Source organism: Diabrotica undecimpunctata, chromosome 4 (genome assembly GCF_040954645.1).
Source record: "Diabrotica undecimpunctata isolate CICGRU chromosome 4, icDiaUnde3, whole genome shotgun sequence".
NCBI lineage: Eukaryota > Metazoa > Arthropoda > Insecta > Coleoptera > Chrysomelidae > Diabrotica > Diabrotica undecimpunctata.
In genome coordinates, this window is record NC_092806.1 from 72958415 (window position 1) to 72982197 (window position 23783).

The following is a 23783-nucleotide window of genomic DNA, read 5'->3' on the forward strand; positions in this document are numbered from 1 at the left end:
ACTCCAAATTGCGTGGAATGGTAATACATTAGAACACACAAACCAACCTATATATCTTGGAGTAACTCTGGACCGGTCCCTTATCTACAGACAACATTGCATAAAAACGAGAGGGAATGTAACAACTAGGAACAGCATACTCAGAAAGCTAACGGGAAGTAAATGGGGCGCACGTCCTGGCGTTTTAAGAACAACGGCACAGGTAGTGTTTCTTAACTACTGAATATGCGTGCCCCAATGGGGCAGATCTGCCCACAACGCCCACTGCCACACGCAGAGACGTTGCAGAGCGCATAGAGAAAATTAAACAGATTTCAGACGAGCTGCATGCCCTATACAAAGCTCGACTCGAACACCACGAAAGCGACTAAAATCTAGGAAAAGATTCCTTGGAACAGTGCAGGAGCAACCGCCTTAGTATTTTCCTCTTCCCCAGGTTCAATGGATCGGCCAATCCCTAGACTTTAAAACGTGGAAAACTATGAATAGGATAAAAAAGGGGGTCGCTCCAGTAAAATCAAACATGGCAAAATGGGGAAAAATCGTCCAAGATGATGTGAACTGTGACTGTAGAGAAACACAGAATATGGAACATCTTCTTACATGCAGAAACTGTCCTCATCGATGTACCCTCGAAGATTTGTGGCTCGCCAACAAAGATGGAACCGACGTAGCCCGATACTGGGCCGAAATTTTATGAATGACATGTCCGGACACGATAAAGTAAAGTAAAGTAAGTCAGATTTCGTTAAGCTTTAAAGAATTCGATTAGCTGGTCATGTAGTGAGATTAGAGACCGGAAGACTGCCAAAAAGAGCTTTAGATAGTAAAATGCAGGGCGCAAGACCAAAAGGAAGACCACGGAAAAACTGGGAGTACCCAAAAACAATTTGGGCTGTAGCGCCATTAGAGAGAGAAAAACATGAATACGAATATATGCTACAGAGCTACAGAAAATAAACAAAGACACGCTATCATAAAGCAGTTAAATTTGTTGTTATGGGAACAAAAATACATAAAAACACTTGATACCTACATTGGTAGAAACTAGAGTAACTTACGGCTCCGAAGTCTAGACAATTAACCAGAATACGTAAAAATAAATAAATGCAATAAAAAATTGTTTTTGGCGAATACGCTATGGATATACATTACACGATCATATAAGAACAAACAGAATCAAAGAAATAATAAATTTAGAGATATCGCATACAGATACGATAGAGGAAAAACAGCTTCCTTGGGAAGGCCGTATGAAAAGACTGACTGATGATAGATTACCAATAAAAATTCGGAATTGAATTTCCAAGAGACGAAGAAGAAAAGGAAAATTCATTTTTCCTATTCATAATAGCGTAATTATGAATAGGGAAGATATAGAAGAACACTCATGGCAGAACAAGAAAGAAGGGTTCTAAAAGCGTTGCTTATGGCATGTTTAAGTTAAATATTATATTTTTATGATTTAAAAAATCGTTTTCAAACTTTTTTTATGATTTAAGAAATTATGTTAGGTTAAGAGCTTATAGACTTACGTATGGAGAGTGTTGGAAAAAACAAGTTGGGGAACATAATATATAAAGATGCCCAATAAGCACGCACGGCGTTACAAATGAGTAATTAAATAATTGTTAATAACAATAAAAATAACATCGAGTTTGAATAATCTCAATTTACTATAGAAACATAAATATACTTACCATATTTTTTCCTGTTGTGTGTTGAATATCCTCTGGATAAGACGGAGATATAGGTGGCAGTATAATACTGTTTAGGGGAACTTTTTTTGGCTCAACTAACATAAGATGTCGTCTGGCATATCCTAAATGTTTCATCTTAAACAAGATTGATTGTCCTAAAATTTATTATCAAATTTTAAAAATTTATAAATAAAAACTAATATAAAAAATATCTGAAAGCACTAAGCTACTAAAAACTGTACGTTTCTGTGCGATGAACCAACAATTGGAGACTAGATTATTGTCAATATTTATTTTGTTTTAACAAATTTTATTTTCTACAAATCATATATATTTTCTTTGTTTTATACATATAATAATATATAGGTATCTTTTATTGTAGGAAAGTTTCAATTGATACACATGGTTGCTTAGCAATAGATAGCAGGTGTGTGCGTTCCACTGCAAACAAATATAAGGGTTGCCACGGAACAGGGTTAGCTCAGGAGAGTAGTTAATATTTTTACTTATAATGTGATCAAGATGAAATAGAAAATCATTTTTTGACGTAGTAAGAGTAAACATTTTTTGGTAAGTTGTTTTATTGGTATTATGATTGTAAATTTTGAGTGAAAAAATTGAGAGATTGATTTATTTTTGAAGTATACTATTTTCAACAAATATTTATAAAAAATAGATTTGAAAAATCAAACAGATAAAATAATAAGATATGAGAACTTTGTTGAAATCTTAATAAATGACAAAAAAATATTGCTTAACAAATTTGTCCAACTTATTTGTGCAACTCTATCGACTAGACTCTTAACTCTATATCAAGAAAATTAATAAGGTAAAACAAATCTTAAATTCAAAGTAATATACCAATGATTTTAAAAAGCAATATACCTCATCACCACAAAATGTGTGTGGAACTAAATTTTAAATACCTTCTTTAAAACTTGGGGGTCAGACACTTAAATATGTAAAAACAATTAAATATCTAGGTTTAATATTTGATCAAGCTCTAATCTGGAAGGACCACATCAAATATATTTCAGCAATATGTCAAAAAAGACCAAACCTCTTAAAATATCTTTCTGGTACGAACTGTTCAGCGGATAGTAGAAGGCATGTTTCCCGTGACGTGCGATCGTTTGTTCTATAAAAGTTTAAATTTTGCGTCTTTTAGACATATTTCAAATTCCTGATATTTATTGCCAGAACTCAAAATCGAAATTGTATGTTATAGGTTTTGAAGATTAGGCTCTAAAAATGAAAATTCCACTACGACAGGTCAATAAAAGTAATAAACTTTATCTTTATCCCATGAGAATCGTAAAAAATGGCAAAAATCCGCAGCGTTTATTTAGTTAACACCTTTATAAAAACTCACTTTATTTGCGTGGCAAAATACAAAGACTGCATACAAAAGCTGCACTCTTGCCCTTTAAAACTCATTTTGATTTTTGTCGATAGGATACTCGACACTGATCAAAAGGTATTGAATTTTTACCGTCGAGTTGATACAAATTTTATTTAAAATTGCTTTCGCGCGCATAAGTGACATTAAAAATTTCCGGTCGCTTCAAGCGTTGTTTCTGCGAGAACAGTTCATTCTACATAAAAAGAACTACAATACATTTTTCTTCAAAATTATCTCAGCTACATTTTTTAATTAAAATATTTTTCCCGGGAAGCCGGGGGTTAAAAGTGGTAATCTTTTTTGCATCTTTTTTGAGGTAACAAAATTGACATTCTTAGCCAAATTCAACTTGTTCGTATGATTTTTAGAGGTCAAATCCCCGACGACTGGACTAATATGGAATAGTAAATGGCACAAAAAACAGGCGCAATTACTTTAGATAAAAACAACATTTCAACCATGATCTATTCCAATAATAGTTTTTCTCAGGTGATCATCACGCGACTGCGGATTGGTTATACTCGCCTTACGCATGAACATCTGATGACAGCAGATCCCCAACCGTAGTGTTAAGGCGGGTACACATATGCGAGCAGAACTGTTCGCGAACCGTTTGTGAACGCTATATTCGTTAATTTGTACGACGGGACGAACCGCTTGCGAGCTGTTCGTTCGTTGCTCGTCAGGAACCACAGCCTGTCGGTTTTTGGGACGAACACAAAGAATCTTCGCAGAACTATAAATTGTGTCTATAAATTGTTTCTGCTAAGTGTGCGATGAGATCATTCGGTTAAACAAAATTGCTGAACGAGCGCGGCTTATCTAAAGTAACGAGAGAAATTAATAACAGATAATGTAAACAAAATACCGAAATGTTTAGAATAACGAAGTAAATTAATTCTTGGTTTGTTATTAGATAGTTAGGGTATTGGATAACCTGAACATAAACATATTTTCAACGAACTCTTCGCGAACAGCTCACGAGCAGTTCGCAAACAGTTCCGCTCGCATATGTGTACCCACCTTTATGCTTGCAAGGAACACCTTCTAGTAGAGGGCCTGTTATCCAGTGCGAAAAGAGGTAAATTCGCAATCGCTGAGAATTTGAAAGAAAAATTCTTAAAGTGCGGTGCCAAAGCAATTATTTATTATTTGAAAGCAATAAACTATTTATACAAAATTTGATTGTTAATATTTTGGATATTATTATTTTTTCTTTCGCTAATAGCCATATAGGCCTATGCAAGTTTTTAAATAAAAAGAATAAATTAATTCTTAACAATCTTCACAAAAAATTCCAAAATGGTATATATGAATAGCCTTAAAATAAAAAGATAGATATCATACATTTTTACTACACTATTTCAAAAAAAGCACTTGTTAGAAAACTAAACATATGGAAGGTAATACCTAATATAAATTTTTCTTGTGAAATTGAAACTTCAGTAATATTTTATACCAACCCTGGTTATGTATTCGTCCTAGCTCTAAATGAAATAATTATTTTAATGCCAAATTCCCCATATCTTCTACTCACCAAAACGTGGGCTGTATTGTACGTCTGTTTTCTTATTCCTGGATCTTCTGCATTATTTGAGTTAAAATACTATATAGCTCAATAATTTTCCTCTGCATTTTATCTTGTTTTACAAACAAGAAATAAATATAGTACTTAATTATAGACGTAACAAATACTTTTTCCCCCCCAAACGTGTTCACAGCTTACTGTTTAAAGTACTCCAATTTATATATATATATATATATATATATATATATATATATATATATATATATATATATATATATATATAACTGTTTTGGATGGGTTGGAGTCAATAATAGGGCTATTGGTTAACTATTTTTTTATTCTCGAGCTTTCAATTGTGTTTACAATTATTATCAAGAGCTAAAAAAGACAAAATACTTACAAGGTTGAACTAAAAGGAAAAAACAATTTTTGTTAACTTACCAAACAAAAATTAGTTTGGTAAGTAAAAATCACTGCTTACATCTTCAAAATATTTAATACAAAAATGTTTTTATCTAATAAATGTTTCTCCGAAAATTTTTATAATTTTGAAAACATTTTTTTAATATAAAAATAATTGAATTTATAAATAAGTTCAAATAGCAACCAATTACAAATAGCCTCAATGTCATAAATGCCAACATAAAATTTTTATTTTTGACAATTATATTGCCAAAAGTAAAATTTCGTTTAAACATTCTTTTTTGTTTAGTAACAAAAAGAAGAAGATTTATTCACCGTTGACAGATGTCTGAAAGAATGTGACAGATATATGGAGAATTAAATATGACATTTTACAAGTTTTATATATAAATCATAAAGAAAGAATATAATTATAAATTTTGCTTAAATTTTGAATTTCAGATCTTTTGTTTAAACTATTATCACTTTTGCTAATACAAACCATTTCCAAAAAAGTCCTTTTAAATTTATTACTTTCACTACATAAAATTTTAATGTTATCAAAATCCATAATATGGTCTTTATCGATTACATGTTCTGCCAAATATATATATATATATATATATATATATATATAATATATATGTATATATAAGCCTATAACAATCCGTTTCAGGCCCATAGATTAGTAATTCTCTTCCATCTCCCATTCATTAAGCGTCATATGTACCAGTCTGACTATCTTAGATGGGATTTTGAACTCCTGTAGTGCCTTCATCAGTTTTGATCTACCTACATTGTCATAAGCACCCTTAAAATCTACAAAGAGAAGGTGGGTCGGTATTCATAGTCGATAGTCGCCCAATATATTTCGCCCAAATCTGTGTAGACTTTTATTTTTCTTTTTAGTATGGTTGCCAGTACTTTGTATGTGACGTCCAGGAGTGCTATTCCTCTATAGTTATCACAACTTTAAGAGTCTCCCTTCTTATGTATTTGGTATATTATTGACTTGCACCACTCTTTAGGTATTATTTCCTCTTAACAAATTTGACGTATTAGTTTGTAGATTTTTTCTCTCACGTAGTCTCCTCCATATTTTAAGTTTTCTGCTGCTATCCCGTTTTCTCCAGGGCTTTTATTGTTTTTATCGCAGTTAAAACTTCCTCAACCTCATCCTTAGTTGGTCTTGAAATATCTATTTCCTCCATTGGTATTGATTCTCGCTCATTGTCATTTTCCTCCTCTATTTTACTATTCAGGTGTTCTTCGAAGTATTGTTTCTATCTCTCCAATTGTTGTTCATTTTCTATCAGATTACCGTCTTTGTCTTTAATGTATGTCGTTTTTAAGTTGTAAATTTTGCCTATTTCTTTAACATCTTTATAAAAATATTTTATATTCTTTCTTTGATATTTTTCCTTCATATTTTGAAGTTGACTCTTTAAAAGCTCTCTTTTCTTCCTTCGGCAAATTTTCTTTACTAGTTTCCTTTGCCCATTATATCTGTCTTTATCATTATCATTTTTTGTTTGCAACATATTTTGCCTATATATTCATTTTAACTATTTCTTTTTCAGATTCTGTGTCCAACCATTTTTTCTTCTTTTTTCCTTTTACTCTTTATTATATTTCTATTTCTAGTTGTTTTTATACTATTTTCAAGTATTCGCCAATTTTTTTTCCATGCCATTTAATTGAACTGTTACGTCGCGGTTATAAATATTTTCTAGAACTTGCCTATACTTGTTGGCTACTTCCTCTGTTTTCAATTCGTCGTTATTACATCTTACGTTTTACCTTCTTTTGGGTTTTATTTATATTTTTTTTTGAATACTCATACTTTAACTTAACTCCGACCATATAATGGTCTGAATCAAAGTCAGCTCCTCTGTAAGTTCTTACGTTAGTGATAAGTTCTGAAAATTTATCCTGAATTACCATATAATCAATTTTGTTCGTTTTCCCGGGGAAGGTATTATCCATGTGCCCTTATATATATATATATATATATATATATATATATATATATATAAATATATATATATATATATATATATTCGCTTGAAATGAGTACTCAATATCTTCATTTCCCTTTCTATGGCTAGTGAGATTAACCGTTGTCCAATACCATTGCTTTGTTTGTGCTTACTTTCGCCCCCTATGATTTTATGATTTTCTTGTACATTTCTTCTCTTCCCACCTTTGCATTTGCATATATTATAATTATTAGTATGTCTGGTCTCAGTATATTGTCCAAAACGGTTTCTATTTCCTCGTAGAAAGCATCTTTCGTTTATTCCTCCTTTTCCTCTATGGGTGCGTGAATATTTACAATAGATATAGTCGTATGGCACATAGTCGATCGGATTTTGCTATAAATGCAGTTACTTCCTCTTTTGGTGTGTTTTTAACCAAAAATCCCACTCCAAATCTCCTACTTTGGCTTCCACTTTTAAATAAACTATGGTTTTCTATGTTTGTTGTTCCGTTTTCCACTAGATGAGTTTCTTGTACAGCAATAATATCTATTTTATATCTATTTAGTTCTCTGATTAAAATTTTCATTGCTCCCGCTTCATATAAACCTCTAAGATTCCAAGTGGCTATATTAATTAGGTTTACTTCTTTTTTGTTTTTTTTTTCTTTTCTAGTGCACTACTTATATCTATAATCATTACCGGGTCCTTAGTCAGAAAAACATCCTCCTCTCTTTCCTCTTCTACTTTTTTTTTCTTTTACTTCTTTTTCTTTTATCAAGGTCTCTTTGTCATTATCCCATCGGCATTCAATTCCATTTATTATTAGCTTTCTGTACCCAATTTTGACTGCAATACCACTTTCTTTTTCTTTCTTTGCCGCTTCTCTGATAGATTTTTGCATTTCTCTTTCTTTTCTTGTTAACTCGTCATTTTTATAAACTGTATCTTCTTCTAAATTTTTTAGTTTTGACTTGGCCTGCATAACTTTCTCTTTTTCTTGTTCATTTAGTAAATCAACTAAACATGTTTTCTCTCCCAATTTTCTGACATTATTCATACTCACTGACAGATCTAGGTGCTTTTTAAAAAACATATCCATTTCATCTTAAAGAGATGTGGAGTCTTTACTATCTAGTTTTCGGCCATAAACAACAACGTTATTAATTTTCTTATCTTTTTCTAATTTTTCCATTATATTTTTGATATCTTTTAATTCTCTTTTAATTTCTTTATTCCCATTCTTGAGTTGTCCTGTTTCTTGTTTAAGCTTATTATTTTCAGCCTGTGAATATTTTATTTTTTCGTTAAACATTTGTTGTTCGCCTCTTATTTCCTTCACTTTAGTTTTCAGTTCTTTCATCATTTCTAGTATCATGTCTAGTTTATATCTTCTGTCCTACCTTTTTGTGGTGTTCTTGGGGTCTTTCTGCTTTTCTTGAATTTTTATCTTGCTCTTCTTCATCATCTTCTCTTGTTCTACTTTTGGAATATTCATCGGTTGATCCATCGCTGCCATCTGTATATTCTCCAATTTATATAAGATTCTGATATATAATATAAATTTTTGACATAACTTAAATACAAATTTGCGGTTTAGTATTTATTTATATTCTTTTCTTGTATTTGTAGTATTAAAATTTATGTTCTCTGAAATTAAACTACTTACATTTTAGCTAAACCGGTCCTACAGAAACTGTTACCGGCCATGCCGTTGCTAATGAACAAACAGTCTTTTTGAAAGGTGAAATTACCTTAATCATTCGCGACATAAACGTCAACGATTTTTTCTTGTCATTTTTACATATATTATTTTAATGATTTTATAATTGATTTACTTAATTAAATAGTATATTATTTCTAATATGCAACACATTTCCAAACCTGAGGTGAGTTTTTATATTTTTAATGATATTTCGCATTATAATAATTAACTTTTTAATTTTGTACTGCTTTAAAGGGCCCTGAAATCCTTTTAGGATTGAAACAATAATCCAGGCTCAAATATTTTAGAAGTTAGTTTAAATCTATAATTTGAAAAACAATTTAGAATTGATCCTAATTATTGTTTTAATACTTTACACTTATCATACAATACGAAAAAATTATATTTTTAATATACACATAATTTTATTACTATTATTATCAAACCTGATTAGTACAATATCTGATAGTAGATTTGATATACATAAATTAGCTGTTTAATTCTAGATTTTCAATATCTACATTTTTACCCCAACGACGCAACGTCATAAAAGTTAACCTATTTTTATTACGAGAATAAAGGTTTTTCCATCTTTTCGTATGTATAACACAAAGTAAAATTAAGCAAAATTTAAAAAATTAAGATACTTTATCTGTTTTAGGGATGATTTAAAAAATATTTTTGGTAACTTGAAAAAAGTCCTACAGTTTTGATTCTTGGTATATTAGCTAAGACGGTATCAACGGTCTCAAAACAATTGTCATCTGGAAGGACTATTTCCAAGATTGCTTCACTAAGACTTAAATGTTTTATATTCTCTAAAGGTTTTTGGGGAATGACATCAGTAGTAGAGAGAATAATAGTACTTTTTAGTCTGTGTTCTTTTTATTTTACATTATGTCCTGATTTGTGTAGAGTACATTCAGATTAAAGTCATACGGCTTTCAGTTTCACTAAGAGTGAAACTGAAAACCGTATGACACTTCCTTTTCTCACATTTTCCTTTCCTCAAATTTTGCCTTGCATAATAAGCTGCAATGATGAGTATCTTTGCCCTCTCATAACATGGCCCAAGTACTCAAGTTTTCTTCTTGTGACCGTCAATATTATTTCAGCTTCATTTCCTGTTCTTCTAGTAAATTCTGCGTTTAACATTCTTTGAGTCCTTGATATTCGTAGGATTCTTCTGTAACACCAAAATTCAAAGGCGGCTAACTTATTCAGACGCACTTGTTTTAATGTTCATACTTCCAAGCCACAAAAAATAATAGTGAATACGTAACACCGAAGCATTCTTAGGCGTAGTCCTAACCTTATATCCCGACAACAAAGGAACTTTAACGAATGATGCACGTGCTATTTCAATACGTGTCTTAATTTCTTTGGTTTGTTCTACATTTTATATTATTCAGTTTCTAAGTATTTGTAGGTATCCACACTCTCAATTACAGTATCCTCAACGATCAATTGGATGTTTGCATCTGCTAATTTAGGTTTTTTCAAATTCATCCTTAGTCCGTATTCATGACATCATTTATTAAGTCGTTGCATTACGTTCTGTAAATCATTGTGTTATCCGTGATTATTTGAGATTTGGTACGAGTTTTAATAATTAGATGGGCACATCATCTGGTCCGGTAGCTTTGCCCTCTTTTGTGTTTTTAATGGCATAGATGACTTCTTCCTGTAATATTGGTGGTCCGGTATCCTGTGTGGTTTTTAATGATAGTTCTTCTTTTTCATCATTAAATAACTTTTGGAAATAATTGGTCCAGTGACAGAATCTTTTCTTCATATCAGTAATAATATCTCCTTTATCATTTTTAAGGATATTCTTCTTGTGCTTTTTCTATAGCCTGTCATTTCTTTGACTTTTTTGTGTAAATTTAAGCTGTCATACTTTTTATCCAGATCTTCTATTTCGGTTATGAAAAGCTATACGGTCCCAGTACAGCTTTTCATTTTTAAACATACTGTCAGGGACATATTGATAATAAGGCAGATGGTTGGTTTGAACAAATCCCAGATTGTTGGCTAAATTCTTAAGGAAGTATCTCGTTACTGAGTTATGCCGTTTTCTATAAGCAATTTCGACATATGCCTGGCAACCTTCAGTGATATGTTGTATGGTTTCTTGAACTTAACATCCATATCGGTATTTGTCCTTTTGCACAGAAAGATCTTTGATGATATATTTGAGATAATTTTTTGTTGAAATTACCTGACCCTAGATGGCAAGTAATAAACCCTTTGTTTTGGGAAAAATCTTTCCCGATGTCATATTGCTATATCGCTATAGTTCTGGTTGAATCAAATCGCGCGACAGACAGTATTGTGTATCACCCTAGTTCTGAAAATAAGATCTTAAGTTAGCAGTTTTTTTTTAATTGTTCACCTGTATCAATAGTTTTTCCTTTCCATTAATACCGCGGTAATCTTTTTTCTACTGCAATGTCAGGATGATCTGGGACTTTGTGAGAGGTGTATCATACTTACGCTGAAGAATTTCTATATCTGTTCTAGTCCACAATAATATATGAGTATTACTACGGCACATTTGCACGTATTTAATACCTTAAAACATTTTTTACTATTAAGATAATAGCAATGTAGCTGTGTAACTCATCGTATTAACTCATAAGTTAATTTGGTTTTCTTTTGCTTATGGTAAATTTCTTGCACTTGCGCGACTCCGAGATATTTGTACATTCGTGTCCTCTATCAAAATTTTTCTTATCGACTCCTTAAAGATAAACCTTTTTTCTGACTATATTAAGAGTACCGCACTTCTGTAGTCCGAAGTGCGTACTAATACTAATATCATTCAAAAAAATTTGATCCGATCTGATCTGATCTAATTGGTTTTTGTAAAGAAGCCATTAGTATATCTTAGAAGTAACCAGTAGGTGGCTGGGATTAATGGAGTTTTTGTTATAATTTATTTAGGCACTGTTGAAGCGTGTTGTTACTTAAATCATGTTGTGCGTGTATGACAGTTCTTAGTATTATCTAGACATCTCCTTTGATTACCTTTCTAGATGTTATTTCTCGAATATATTTTGTCATTTGTTCAATATCCCTACGGTTTAATTAATAATTCGTACCAGTTGTTTTTCATAAGTTGTTGGTTAACTTGTGCAAGTATTCTGTTATATGAGCTTCTATTATATAACATGATAGGACTTCAATAATCATAATCTCTAACTACACTCCTAGCTTTATACAAAAGTTTATTTTTGGTAGAGGTGGTCAGTTAATATGGTTTATCCCACTAAACTCTTGTACAGCACTCGTTTCGTTTGACTGTTCATCATGTGACTCGTTATCCTGCTGTAAATAAAAAGCTCAATTTCTTATTAGATTCAAGTATGTGCTAGGGATTTTGGTTATCCACTTGCTCAGCTATTAGCTGCTGGTTATTAGATGCTAGATTCTAGGTTCAGGTTATTTCTTACCATGACTCGATATTGATCTACGCTTCACTTTTTACATATTTGAATGTGTGTGTGCCCTCTACAAAATTCGGCATGAAACTGTTGTCTATAATAGTCTTTTCCTCAATACCGTGCTATCTACTTTTGCATCTTACTACGTCTAGTATCGACTCTACATCTGCTCTGGCGATCCTTAGGAAGCGACGTATTCGTATCAGAATACTTCTTTTGACCATTTTCATGAGTGTGAATTTAAACCTACTGTTACAAAAACTCTCACAGGTTATTACTATTATTATCTAGATTACAAATGTATGGCTTTCACTTTCTCTAAGAGAAAAATTTATGTACCAGACAGTCAAATAACAATGGTATCAAAAGGATTGTAATCTAGGGAAAGTTTTTTCTTGTTATCAAGCGCTAGGTAACCTATTAAAGTTAATTAAAGTAAATTTGATAAAAATGTTAATACGTATCTGGGCATCTCGAGTAGTACCAGCTGTATGTACTAGGGCATGGACATACAGTGTTAGCCATAAGTCCGTTACCCCTCTTATTTTTTTGAACGGTTATACTTATAATAGTAAAATTTGGAGGGAGAAAATAAACGGACGTACGCTTCTTGACTAGTCATAACAGGTGACGTAATAGTCATAGATAACGTTACAGACAAATTATGTAACCGATAATTTTAAATGGGACCTTACGGCAAGTGGTATCTTGTTTGAAAGGTATTAAACATACCTATTCAATCATACTAATTTTGTTTGGGTTTAACTTGTTTTGATGAATAAATTAAATAGATACTAAAATTGTAGTTACGCATTTAATTAATAAAGATTTAAGAACCAGTTCTTATATTAAGTGTTCAAAATGTGCTCCATCTACTTCTTGACATTAATGCATCCTATTGCTAAACTCTTGTACCAGTTCAAATGTATCGGAGAAAATTGCCCTACATTCTTTAAAAATAATTGTGATGTGAGGTCCAAAAAAATCTAATGGTGTGGGTTCCGGTGACAGAGCTGGCCATTCTAAGCAGGATTTAATCAGTCCTGCAGTTTGGCGCTTCTTCTCATGTTTTTTGTGTTTTTTATATAACTGTTTTTTACTGTAAGTTTTTTAAGAATCTCACATAATAAATTCCATTTGACATTAACATCTTTAGAACGAACAATTTAGAAATGACAAAATCTGAAGTTTTGTTTCGTCAACCAAGAAATCTTTGAATTTCTACTTTCTGGCTTTATTCTCAGATGGCGCTGTAGTGTCTTTAGGGGGGGTTATTATTACTTCTGTTGAGGGAAAATTTTTGATTTCACTTTTAGAGATTTTGTGCCAGTCGCTCTGTTTAATCCTGGTAGGATGAAATACGTTAAGCGAATTTATATAGGCAATACACATAAAATCAAATCTAAACTGAATTTTTTATTTATCTTTATTTCCTCTTTATGAGTATAAGAGACCGGTTCACCAAAGGTTCTTGCTTAGATGAATAGATTAATTACTATTTAAATGGGAATAAGCCACATTTTAAAGGTTAAAGTAAGTTTATTGACGTTTTAATTTCTACTTCGGAAATCGTTCTCAAAATACAAACATTAGTAAATTGATTTTTAATAAACAAATAGAGAAGCGAAAACATAAGAAGCGCATGCAATATAAAAGACATAAATGGATGGACGACAAAACGGAAACAGAAGTGGAAAGAACACATTAGTAGAATGGTAGAGGATAGGATAGTACGAATAGCACCAGATAAGTCACCAAATGGACGAAGAAGTATTGGCAGTCCAAGAAAAAGATAATTTAAACAATTTAGTATGCTAATATTGAAAAGCAGGCTTTAAAGCCTACCTACAAGAAGAAAAGAAGAAAAAGAATTCTATCTATTCTAAAAATTCATCGTTTTGATCATATTACATCGTATATCATTATAATGTTTTTTTTTTCTTTCGTTTTTAGAATTTTGTTTAACCCTTCAGTCCTAATTTTTTATTCACAAATTTTTGTCTTTTTGAATTTTACAAGCAGCTCAGTGTAGTCTATTATCTTTCATCAAAAATATATGGCGCTATATAGCTATACCAATTTTTTGAGTGAGAAATAAGACGTGCCTGTTGACATTTTAGTAAGCAACTAATGTGGTCAACTTTGAAGGACCCAAACTTTTTCTCACTTAAATGTAAACACAAATATTTTCAGTTGCTGATATTGTATATCTCGTTAATGAACAGGGTTGGCTCTGTTTTACCAAATTGAAAGTTTTTTTTACTCCTGCTTTATATTTTTCTTTATGTTTTTCAGATTTATCTCTAATAATATATTATATTAATAAGTTGAAATTCAAAAAATATTGAGAATAAAATTATGCTAAATTGTTTATTGTATATACTTTCTTCAATAACTAATATATTCATTCTAGGAGACTGAGTTGGATGATTTAAGCTTTAAGAAGCGATTGGAGAATGTAAAGTATAACCTAGAAAAAAGAATACAGTTGCCATATACAACAGAAGCCAAAAATAAAGAGACTGATTTGTTATCCTGTAATAAAACTTTTAAATCCCATCCTAGAATCTGTTCTGGTTCGAATACATATGTTTCAGCTTCACCAAGATTTAATAGGTCGTATATTGATTTTGATATTCAAAGCTTAGAAAGAAACAAAGTAAGTTTTTATGAAATTTAGACTATTTTTTACTATTTTATTAAAATTTTTCTATTATTTATATCTCTCCACTTATTTTTATTTTTTTTCATAATAACAGACGACTTCAATTTTATTCACATTCTTTCTTTCGAATTTTATTTTTTTTTCATGCAGATTTTTTTGTCGCTTGATTTCTTTTTGCAGTGTGTTTTAGTTACCGATGTAATCAACCATTTTTCATTAAAGAAATCGATTGGCAAAATTGATTAATTTTTTCTGTTATAATTTAATAACACCCAGTCTGCAAAAAGCTGTTTGAATAATTTCAACTAATTCTTATGTTACTTGATGTACTGAAAACGAAAATAATATCAGAAAATATCTAGGATTTTTCACATAATATGAATGTAGCTTTACCCCATTTTCCCTTGTTAAAGCTATGAGATATAGTTGGCGCTCTGAAACACACAGATTCTGTAGATATACAAACTGTAAATTTTATCACAGATACGGAGGTGCTAATAAACTATCTCGTTCTTATTGTCACGATGCGCGAACTCGCTACGTAGGATGCCAAGTTCCCCTCAGTAGTTGACATGTGCTCTGCTTACTCAGTTTTATTGCTAACCTTGGTGAGATATATTAACTCGGTTTTCTTTTCAACAATTGATTCTAGTTTCTTTTTCTTTCTCTATATAAGCAATTCTGCTTGTTCATTGGCGGATTAATACCTCTATGGAAGGTTGTCACTCCATCTTTTGCGCTGTCGTCCAATACTTCTACCGATTGGTGACTTATCTCTTGCTATTTCGACGACACGGGTCTTCTCCATTCTGCTTATGTGATTATTCCATTTTTTTTCTACTTTGTGTCCATTCATTATTATCTCTGCCGTTTCCATCTTGTTTCTGAGGCATATGTCATTATTGGTCTTACAGTGGCTTTATAAATTCTTGACTTCATCTGTGTTAATGTGACTGTTTCACCATATAGTGTTATTAAGGCATCCTGCCAGTCTATTTGCTTTTTGTACTTGATCTCTCACTTCTTTGTCTAGGTCTCCATAGCTGGACAGTGTAATTCCCAGGTATTTTATTTCCATTACTTGTTCAATACTGATGCCATCAATTTCTATATTACATCTGGTTGGTTCTTTGCTGAGTGACTACTATTATTTTAGTGTTCTGAGATGAGATTGTCATATTAAATTCTTTTGCTCTCATGTTAAATCTGTGCCCCAGTCTTTGCAGACTATCTTCATCTTGGGCTATCAATATTGCGTCGTCTGCGTAACAGAGTATTTTCTTTGTTTTCTATTCTAGTTTGTGTAATGTAATTTACCAAGTTGTCTTATCTTAAACAGGGAACACGGTATATTCCTGGTATTGACAACGATCTCTTGTATCTTGGGACGATTTTGTAGTTTCTTGAAATTGTCTTCGTGTTGATTTGAAGATAGCCTTGATGTGATGTTTTGCTAAGAATTTTATATAGAAATATGATTTAATGGTTCATATGGATTAATGAATACAATCATCATCATCGTTGGCTCCACAACCCATGGTGGGTCTTGGCCTGCTCAATGATAAGTCTCCATTTTCTCCTATTCTTCGCCTTGGTTTTCCAGTTTCGTACTCCCAACAATCTCAAGTCTTCCTCCATCTGATCCTTAAATCGTGCTCTCGGTCTGCCTCTCCATCTCACTCCATCTATTCTTTGGTTATAAATATGTTTTGGCGGCTCCATTTCATTCATTCTCTCTATGTGACCTACCCACCGCGGGCGGTTTATTTTGATGGATCCAATAATATCAGGTATGTCATACAAGCGGAAAAGTTCAAAATTATAGCGTCTACGCCATAATCCGCCCTCCTGTACTCCTCCATAGATATTCCGGAGGATTTTACGTTCAAAGCATCTTAAACATTCTTCATCGCTCTTTGTCATCTTCCATGTTTCCGACGCGTATGTGAGGATGGGCTTGATAAGAGTTTTGTATATCACTAGTTTCGTTCTTTTTGTAACTAGGCTTGTTTTTAAAAAAATCCATAAAATTTTTAATCCATAATAGGCTCTATTTGCTAGATATATCCGTCTGTTAATTTCTGCACTTATTGCATTATTCTGATTCATTTATGAGTCTAGGTATATAAACTCTCTTACTCCTTCAAAAGTATATGTTCCTATCGTTAGATCTTCGGGTTGTGCTGCTTGTATATAATTTGATACTTTCATATACTTCGTCTTACTAGTGTTAACCTTTAGTCCCATTTTTTTTGTTGCTTCAAACTTCAAGCGCCTTGAATGATTCAACCACGTCCATTAATAATAGTTCCTGTGGTTGTTATTCCAGATTCTCTTATCGCTTTCTCTAGTTCAATATTAAATAAAAGGCATGATAGGCTGTCTCCTTGTCTAGGTTCTATCTGAGACTGGGACGTTCTGGAAACTCCGTTCTGCACTCTAACTTTACACTCGACTCTTGAGAGGGTCACGTTCGCCAATTTTACTAAGTGTACTGGCATGATGAATTCTATTATGGCCTTGTACAGTACATTTCTTTCAACACTATCATAGGCACATCTAAAATCAACAAACAGGTGATGAGTATCAATGCCATACTTATATGTTTTTTCCAGAGCTTGCCTTAGAAGGAATATTTGATCGGTCGTTGATCTTTCTTTACGAAACCCACACTGATGTTTACCTATTATGTCTTTACAATATCCTGGGTCATAAAGAATATATGCCAATATTTTGTATGTTACGTTTAGGAGGGTTATTCCTCTGTAGTTGTCACATATTGTCTAATCTCCTTTCTTGTGGATAGGTACAATTATAACTACATTCCAGTCTTCTGGCAACTTTATTTGCTTCCAGATCAATTCTACCAGTCTACATAATATACAGTATGTCAGGTTTTTTTGGCCATGCTTTAAAAGTTCTGAAGGAATGCCATCTGCCCCAGGAGCTTTGTTTTCTTTCAAGTTATGTATAGCTTGGATGACTTCTACCTCTGTTGGGATGTTATCTTTCTCTCTTTCATCGTCAATGTCCTCGAGTTGGATTTCTGATTCGTGGAACCCTGTCTCACCTCTTATATTTAGCCTTTACTCGAAGTTTTCTGCCCATCTTTCTAGTATCTGGTCCTGATCACTAATGATCTCCCCTGTTCTATTTCTAACGATTGATAATCTAGGTTTGAATTATTTCCTGTTCTGGTTAATCCTCTTGTAGAACTTTCTGTATTTCTGCTTGTGTCTTATAATTCTCTAGTTCTTTTAGTTGGCTCTCTATATGCTCTTTCTTCTTTTTTTTAAGTATTCGTTTTTCTTCTCGTCTCAACTGCTTATACTCTTCCTTCAACTATAACATTCGTGCAGCCTTCCAGCTTGCTTTCGAGGCTTTCCTGGAATCTCTTATCTATCTCAGGATTCTTCAACGCTTCTACTTTAAACCTTTCCCCTTTAACTTCTTTTTTTTTTCTTTGCATTGGAGATTCTAGCTCTTAGTTTAGCTTGTAGTAGGTAATGGTCCGTGTCTATGTTCGCCCCGCGTCTTGCAAGTACGTCTATCACGTCGCTGAAGTGTCTTGCGTCAATCACCACATGGTCGATTTGGTTTACTGTAGTCCCATCTGGACTTGTCCATGTTCACTTATGTATATCTTTGTGCCTGAAGCATGTGCTGGCAATCACCATGTTTATTGAGGAGGCTAAGTGTATTATTCGAGTTCCGTTGTTGCTTGACTCTTCATGTAAACTGTGAATTCCAATGGTTGGCATGTATTCCCTCTCCTTACCTATCTTTGCATTAAAACCTTCTATTAAGACCTTTACGCCATTTCTAGGACAATGTTGTATGATATTTTCCAGTTGTTCATAAAATTGTTCTTCTTCTTCATCCGGCTTCTCCTCAGTTGGTGCATGGGCATTTATTATTGAATATATAAAGAATTTAGCACTGATTCTTAGTGTGCATAATCTTTCGTTGAGAGGTTGGAAGTCTATTATAAGGTGTTTTACTCTTTTATTGACTATGAATCCCGTTCCTAATTTTTGTTCCGTTGGATGGTAGCTATAATATATCGTATAATTCTTTTTCTCTAATATTTTATTTCCCAACCATCTCATTTCCTGAAGTGCAATTATGTCGTTCTTATTTACTTTTACACTGTTAATGAGAGACAGTCAGTTAGTTAATGAATACATATAATGAATAGTCAGTTAATGAATACAATGTAGCACATAATTTTAAAATGATTTTTCTAACAATTTATTTTTTTTATCTATAAAACACACAAAAACTTTTTCTCCTCTGAAGTATCGTTTTAGTTTTGTATCATCTTAAGCACTACTATTGAGATTTATTTTTTAATATTTTCCTAAAGCTTGAACCTTTTAGAATAAATTATACTAAACGACTATGTACAGAAATAAACGATTTTTAATTATAATTGTGATGAATTCTCATATAATATAGGTAGTGTTAATATAAAGATATCACAAGAAAATGCTTCAGATCCATATTTTTAAACTAATTTTATAAGAGTCCTAAAATTTCAGGAAAAAATAAAAAATGCCAGAAGACTTCATGAAAAGTTGAACTATAAGTATCCAAGTCAAGACCAACTTTTCGATCTTCACATCGGTGATTCGTATGACGTTACTCCTGTTACCAGTTTTTCGAACATATTGAATATGAATGCAATGTCTGTCAGAAATGATACGAATTTCACAACTGAAGTTAGAGAATTATACATGCCTAAGAGAAAATGCAGTGTTCCTACACCTGAAATTAAATATAGTAAATCTATTCGCCGAGAAGATAAGGTCGCTTCAAAATTTGTCACACAACCTTTACATAAAATACTGCCTGAGAGTGTATTTGAAAAGAAGTTTAGATGTTTTGTGGAGAAAAGTCTACAAAGTTTAAACGAAATAAGGTGAGAATTTAAACACTGTTGATTAGCGTCTAATTATATATATATATATATATATATATATATATATATATATATATATATATATATATATATATATATATATATATATATATATATACAAGGATTTCCACAGTTTTCACTGTATTCCTTCACTCAACCGTTTTCTCCAATTTTTCCTGTTTAGCCAGTCCCCTTCCTGTAGGTTTCTTCTACTCATTGCTTCGTCCACCTCATCTCTGAAAGATCTTCGGGGTCTGCCTCTCTTTCTTCTTCCTATCGGGCTCCACTCTGTTATTCTATTTATCCACCGATTTTGGTCTGCTCTTCTGACATGTCCGTACCATGTTAATCTCTTCTGTTCGATGTAGTCTATTATGTCGGAGTTCATTCCCATTCTTCTCTTAATCTCCATGTTATTTATTCTGTCTCTTCTTGTTACTCTGCAGCTTCTCCTTAGGAATTCCATCTCTGTTGCTCTTATTTTGTTTTTGGTTTTCTTATTTATTGTCCAATTTTCACACCCATAAGTGAGGATACTTCTTGTCATGGTATTATATATTTTTTTCTTTGTTTTCATGCTGATGTTCTTATCCCATAGTACCGGGTTCAATTTTCGTATGCAGTCTCTTGTTTGTCCTAGTCTATTTTTTATCTCTTCCTCCGTTGTTCCTTTGTTTGATATTATGAAACCTAAATACTTATACTTGTCTGTTCCTTTGATTTGTTTACCTTCGTCTATTTCCAGCTGTTTTATTTCTGTATTCTCCGTTGTTAGGTATTCAGTTTTCTTTAGGTTTATTTCCATCCCATTCTTTGTATATTCCTGCTCCAGTTTTCTCATCATAAAACTGAGGTCATCCTCGTCTTGTGCGATCACTATTTGGTCGTCGGCAAAACTTAGCGTATATAGATATTCGTTCCTTACTGGTATACCCATTCCTTCGCACTTTCTTTTCCATGGTTTCAGGGTTTTTCCAGGAATATTTTGAACAGGGTGGGGGATGTGGAGCAACCCTGTAGTAGTCCCTTTGTCGTCTTAAATGGCCTGCATATTCTATTGCCCGTTTTGATAGCTACTTCGTTATTCTTGTAGAGTGCTTTTACCGCGTTTATTTAAAGCGTCTAATTAAACAGCGTCTAATTAAAAGTTATTTATTTTTTATTTACAAATCAACAAATCAATAATAGACATACTAAAAGTAAAATACCTATATAGTTTTCAACTAACCTGTGAATAATATATCCAACATACTAAAACACATAACAATAACATTAGAAGAGTTTAAAATAAGTACGTTTAAAACTATATTGTAGAAAAACAATGTTTCGTTAATATTTTGTGTAAGAACGAATTTTTCATAAATATACATAATTAATATTTAAAACGTTAACACTGAAACACGTATTAACGGAGTGTCCCAAATATAGTGCTGAAAGACTAACTAATAAAATTCCATCAGTTATAAGGGACATTTTTAGTGAGTGTACCAGTGAAAATATTGTGAAATTTTTAAGAGACTGTAACATATTGAACAACATATAAGTATGTTATTTATTTGTTATTTGTAATCATTATTGTTTGTATTAAATTCATCCGCTAATAACCAATATGGTTGATACGGCTGCCTTTAAATAAAAAAAATAATGGGGGGACTGGCCCAGCACGTTTTTGCGGAGAGTCCATTAATACTAATTTTATCAGTTTAATCAAATTCGTATCTTGAGAATATTAAATATTAATTAACAATTTACTTTAAGTGTATATGTTACGGTAAGAGTAGATAATATGGTAATTATTATTGTACATAATTACCGGCAATTGTATACAATTCGTCGACGGTAAATGTAGGAAATATTCTTTAAAACCCCTTTATTCCCTACTTTTACCGGTAATTGTATGCATTTTCCAGAGAATCTTGGTAAAAGTATAAAATTCAAATTACAACGGTCGACACGCAAATGCCTTTGTTTACCTCGTGGGTAATCAGTCTTCAGTCTGCGGTATTGATTAAGGCAGATTTGGCATGTGCTTCGTGTTTTTTAATTAACAATACTGTTGCCTACCTATTTTTGAAGTGTTTTCTTTACCGACATAACGTTTTGTGTTACCGTACCTACATACAGAACTGCACATTACATTATCCTAGAACTGGATATTTTTGATTTAACAATGGAAGAGCTTTTTAATACAAAAGTACTTGAAGTGATGAATAGTAAAAAACACAATACGTTTTGCTTACAAAAGAGAAATACCAAAGTTTACTAAACAATGTCTTCTTCCTCTTCTTATGCCGTCCCCATTAACGGAGGTTGGCGACCACATTTTTAAAAGCTTCTCTGTCTTTTGCAACGTGGAATAATTCGTCTACAGTCATGTTTGTCCAGTCTCGAATATTTCGCAGCCATGACTTACTCTTTCTACCTATTCCCTTTTTGCCATCGACTCTACCCTGCATGATGACCTGCAGAAGACTATATTTATCATTTCTCAGTATGTGTCCAAGGTATGCAGTCTTGCGTACTTTTATTGTTCTCAACAATTTTTTGTCTCGACCCATCCTTCTCAGCACTTCCTCATTGGTGACCCTGGCAGTCCATGGAATTCTCAACATTCTCACAATAGAGTGTTTTATTTTATGTTCATTTGAAAGAACTCTTTAAATTGATTGGCGGAGCACATAAACCTATTGGGGATGGAGGTAGAACAAGAATGTTAAAAAAATTACAACAGAAGTACAAGAACATAACTGTAGAAATCATAACGATCTATTTGGATCTGTGTGAAACTTGCCAGAAAAAATCTAAAGTTGCCAAAAAAGTTTGGTTGTTAAACCTATACTGTCAAAAGAAATAAATAGTAGATGTCAAATAGATTTGATAGATATGCAAGCCCAAGCAGATAATGAATTCAAATTTATTTTGGACGTACAGAAGAAGTTGCATTAGTTCTTCTTGACATATTTTGTGCATTTGGAGCTTCTAGAGTTCTTCAAAGCGAGAATTAACGAGAATTATAGAAAAACTTTGCTCCATGTTTATTTACAGATAGCACACGGTAAGCCAAGAAACAGTCACTCACAAGGATCTGTTGAACGTGCGAATTAAGACATCGAAAATATGCTGAGTTCCTGGTTGGAAAACATCCAAACAAACAACTGGTCAGAGGGTCTTCGATTTATACAATTCGCCAAGAACCATGCTTACCATTCTGGCATCAAGTGCAGTCCGTATGAAGCTATGTTTGGGGTTTCTGCCAAAATTGGTTTGAAAATTTCATCACTGCCAGAAGATCCTGTAGAAAATATTTCGACCAAAAAAGATTTGGAAGCGTTGGTGGAAGAAGTAAAAGAAACCCAGTCAGGTCCTAATTGTAAAGAATGTGAAGAAGTAGAAGTGGATGAACGAAATGAGTTTCTAATAGAACAAGAACCAGAACAACATGAGCAACAATCAGTGAATGAATCTAATGAGATTATAGAAGAACTATCTTCTAATCAAACTTCAGAGAGGCAAGATTCTGATGCAAGTAAACGGACACGTGCAAAGGAAGATCTTGAAAAGCACGCGAAGAAAATGCTTCAAACTTGAAATTTCCCTCTGGTAATGTCGGTGGCACGGTAAAATTAAGAGTGCCAGATGTTAAAAGGGTAGGAAATGATTCTAGAAATATTTTGGCTGTTATTATGAGTGTTCAAAATGACTTATACGAATTGGGTACTAAAGTAGGGCGCCTACCACAGTTGTATAGCAGAAATCAATTTATCATCTGCAAAGAATCATTCATTTTCCTAGACATGGTTCCAAAACTAAACAGTCCATTGTGCGAGTATGTGTCGGGTGGGCAAGGCTATCAGGGATGTGCTTGTAAAAGTAAATGTTAAACAGATTTGTAAATTAAAAAAAATGGAAGTTGTGTTATTCCACGTGCCATGAGAGTTTGCCATGTCACAAAAAATAGTAAGTAAGTAAAGTAGTACTGACAATTTAGGTAAAAAAACTCAATTTAGTTTAAACAAAATGTCTCTTGTTTTTAAT

At 32.5% G+C, this 23783-nt stretch overlaps 2 protein-coding genes across 4 annotated transcripts in view; one reads left to right on the top strand and one right to left on the bottom strand.

The window, feature by feature from the left end:
- The window catches only part of LOC140439666 (uncharacterized), a 72183-nt gene extending 63479 nt beyond the window's left edge, over nt 1-8704 (bottom strand). For 2 of the 3 annotated variants that reach the window (XR_011950680.1, XM_072529724.1), the window contains exons 1-2: nt 8681-8704; nt 1701-1855 (exon numbers count right to left, since the gene is read on the bottom strand). Coding sequence is in view for 2 of the 3 variants with exons in the window: in XM_072529724.1 (XP_072385825.1) it covers nt 1701-1835 (135 nt within the window). In the remaining variant the exon portion in view is untranslated. Of the gene's footprint in view, nt 1-1700; nt 2008-8680 lie in introns of those variants that run through there. The other variant, XM_072529725.1, reaches the window with a different exon arrangement.
- Nucleotides 8705-8761: 57 nt separating this feature from the next.
- LOC140439667 (uncharacterized) overlaps nt 8762-23783 on the top strand; it is a 226478-nt gene continuing 211456 nt past the window's right edge. The window contains exons 1-3 of the mRNA XM_072529728.1: nt 8762-8900; nt 14576-14821; nt 19369-19748. Coding sequence (XP_072385829.1) covers nt 8877-8900; nt 14576-14821; nt 19369-19748 — 650 coding nt within the window. The 5' untranslated portion in view covers nt 8762-8876. The remainder of the gene's footprint in view (nt 8901-14575; nt 14822-19368; nt 19749-23783) is intronic.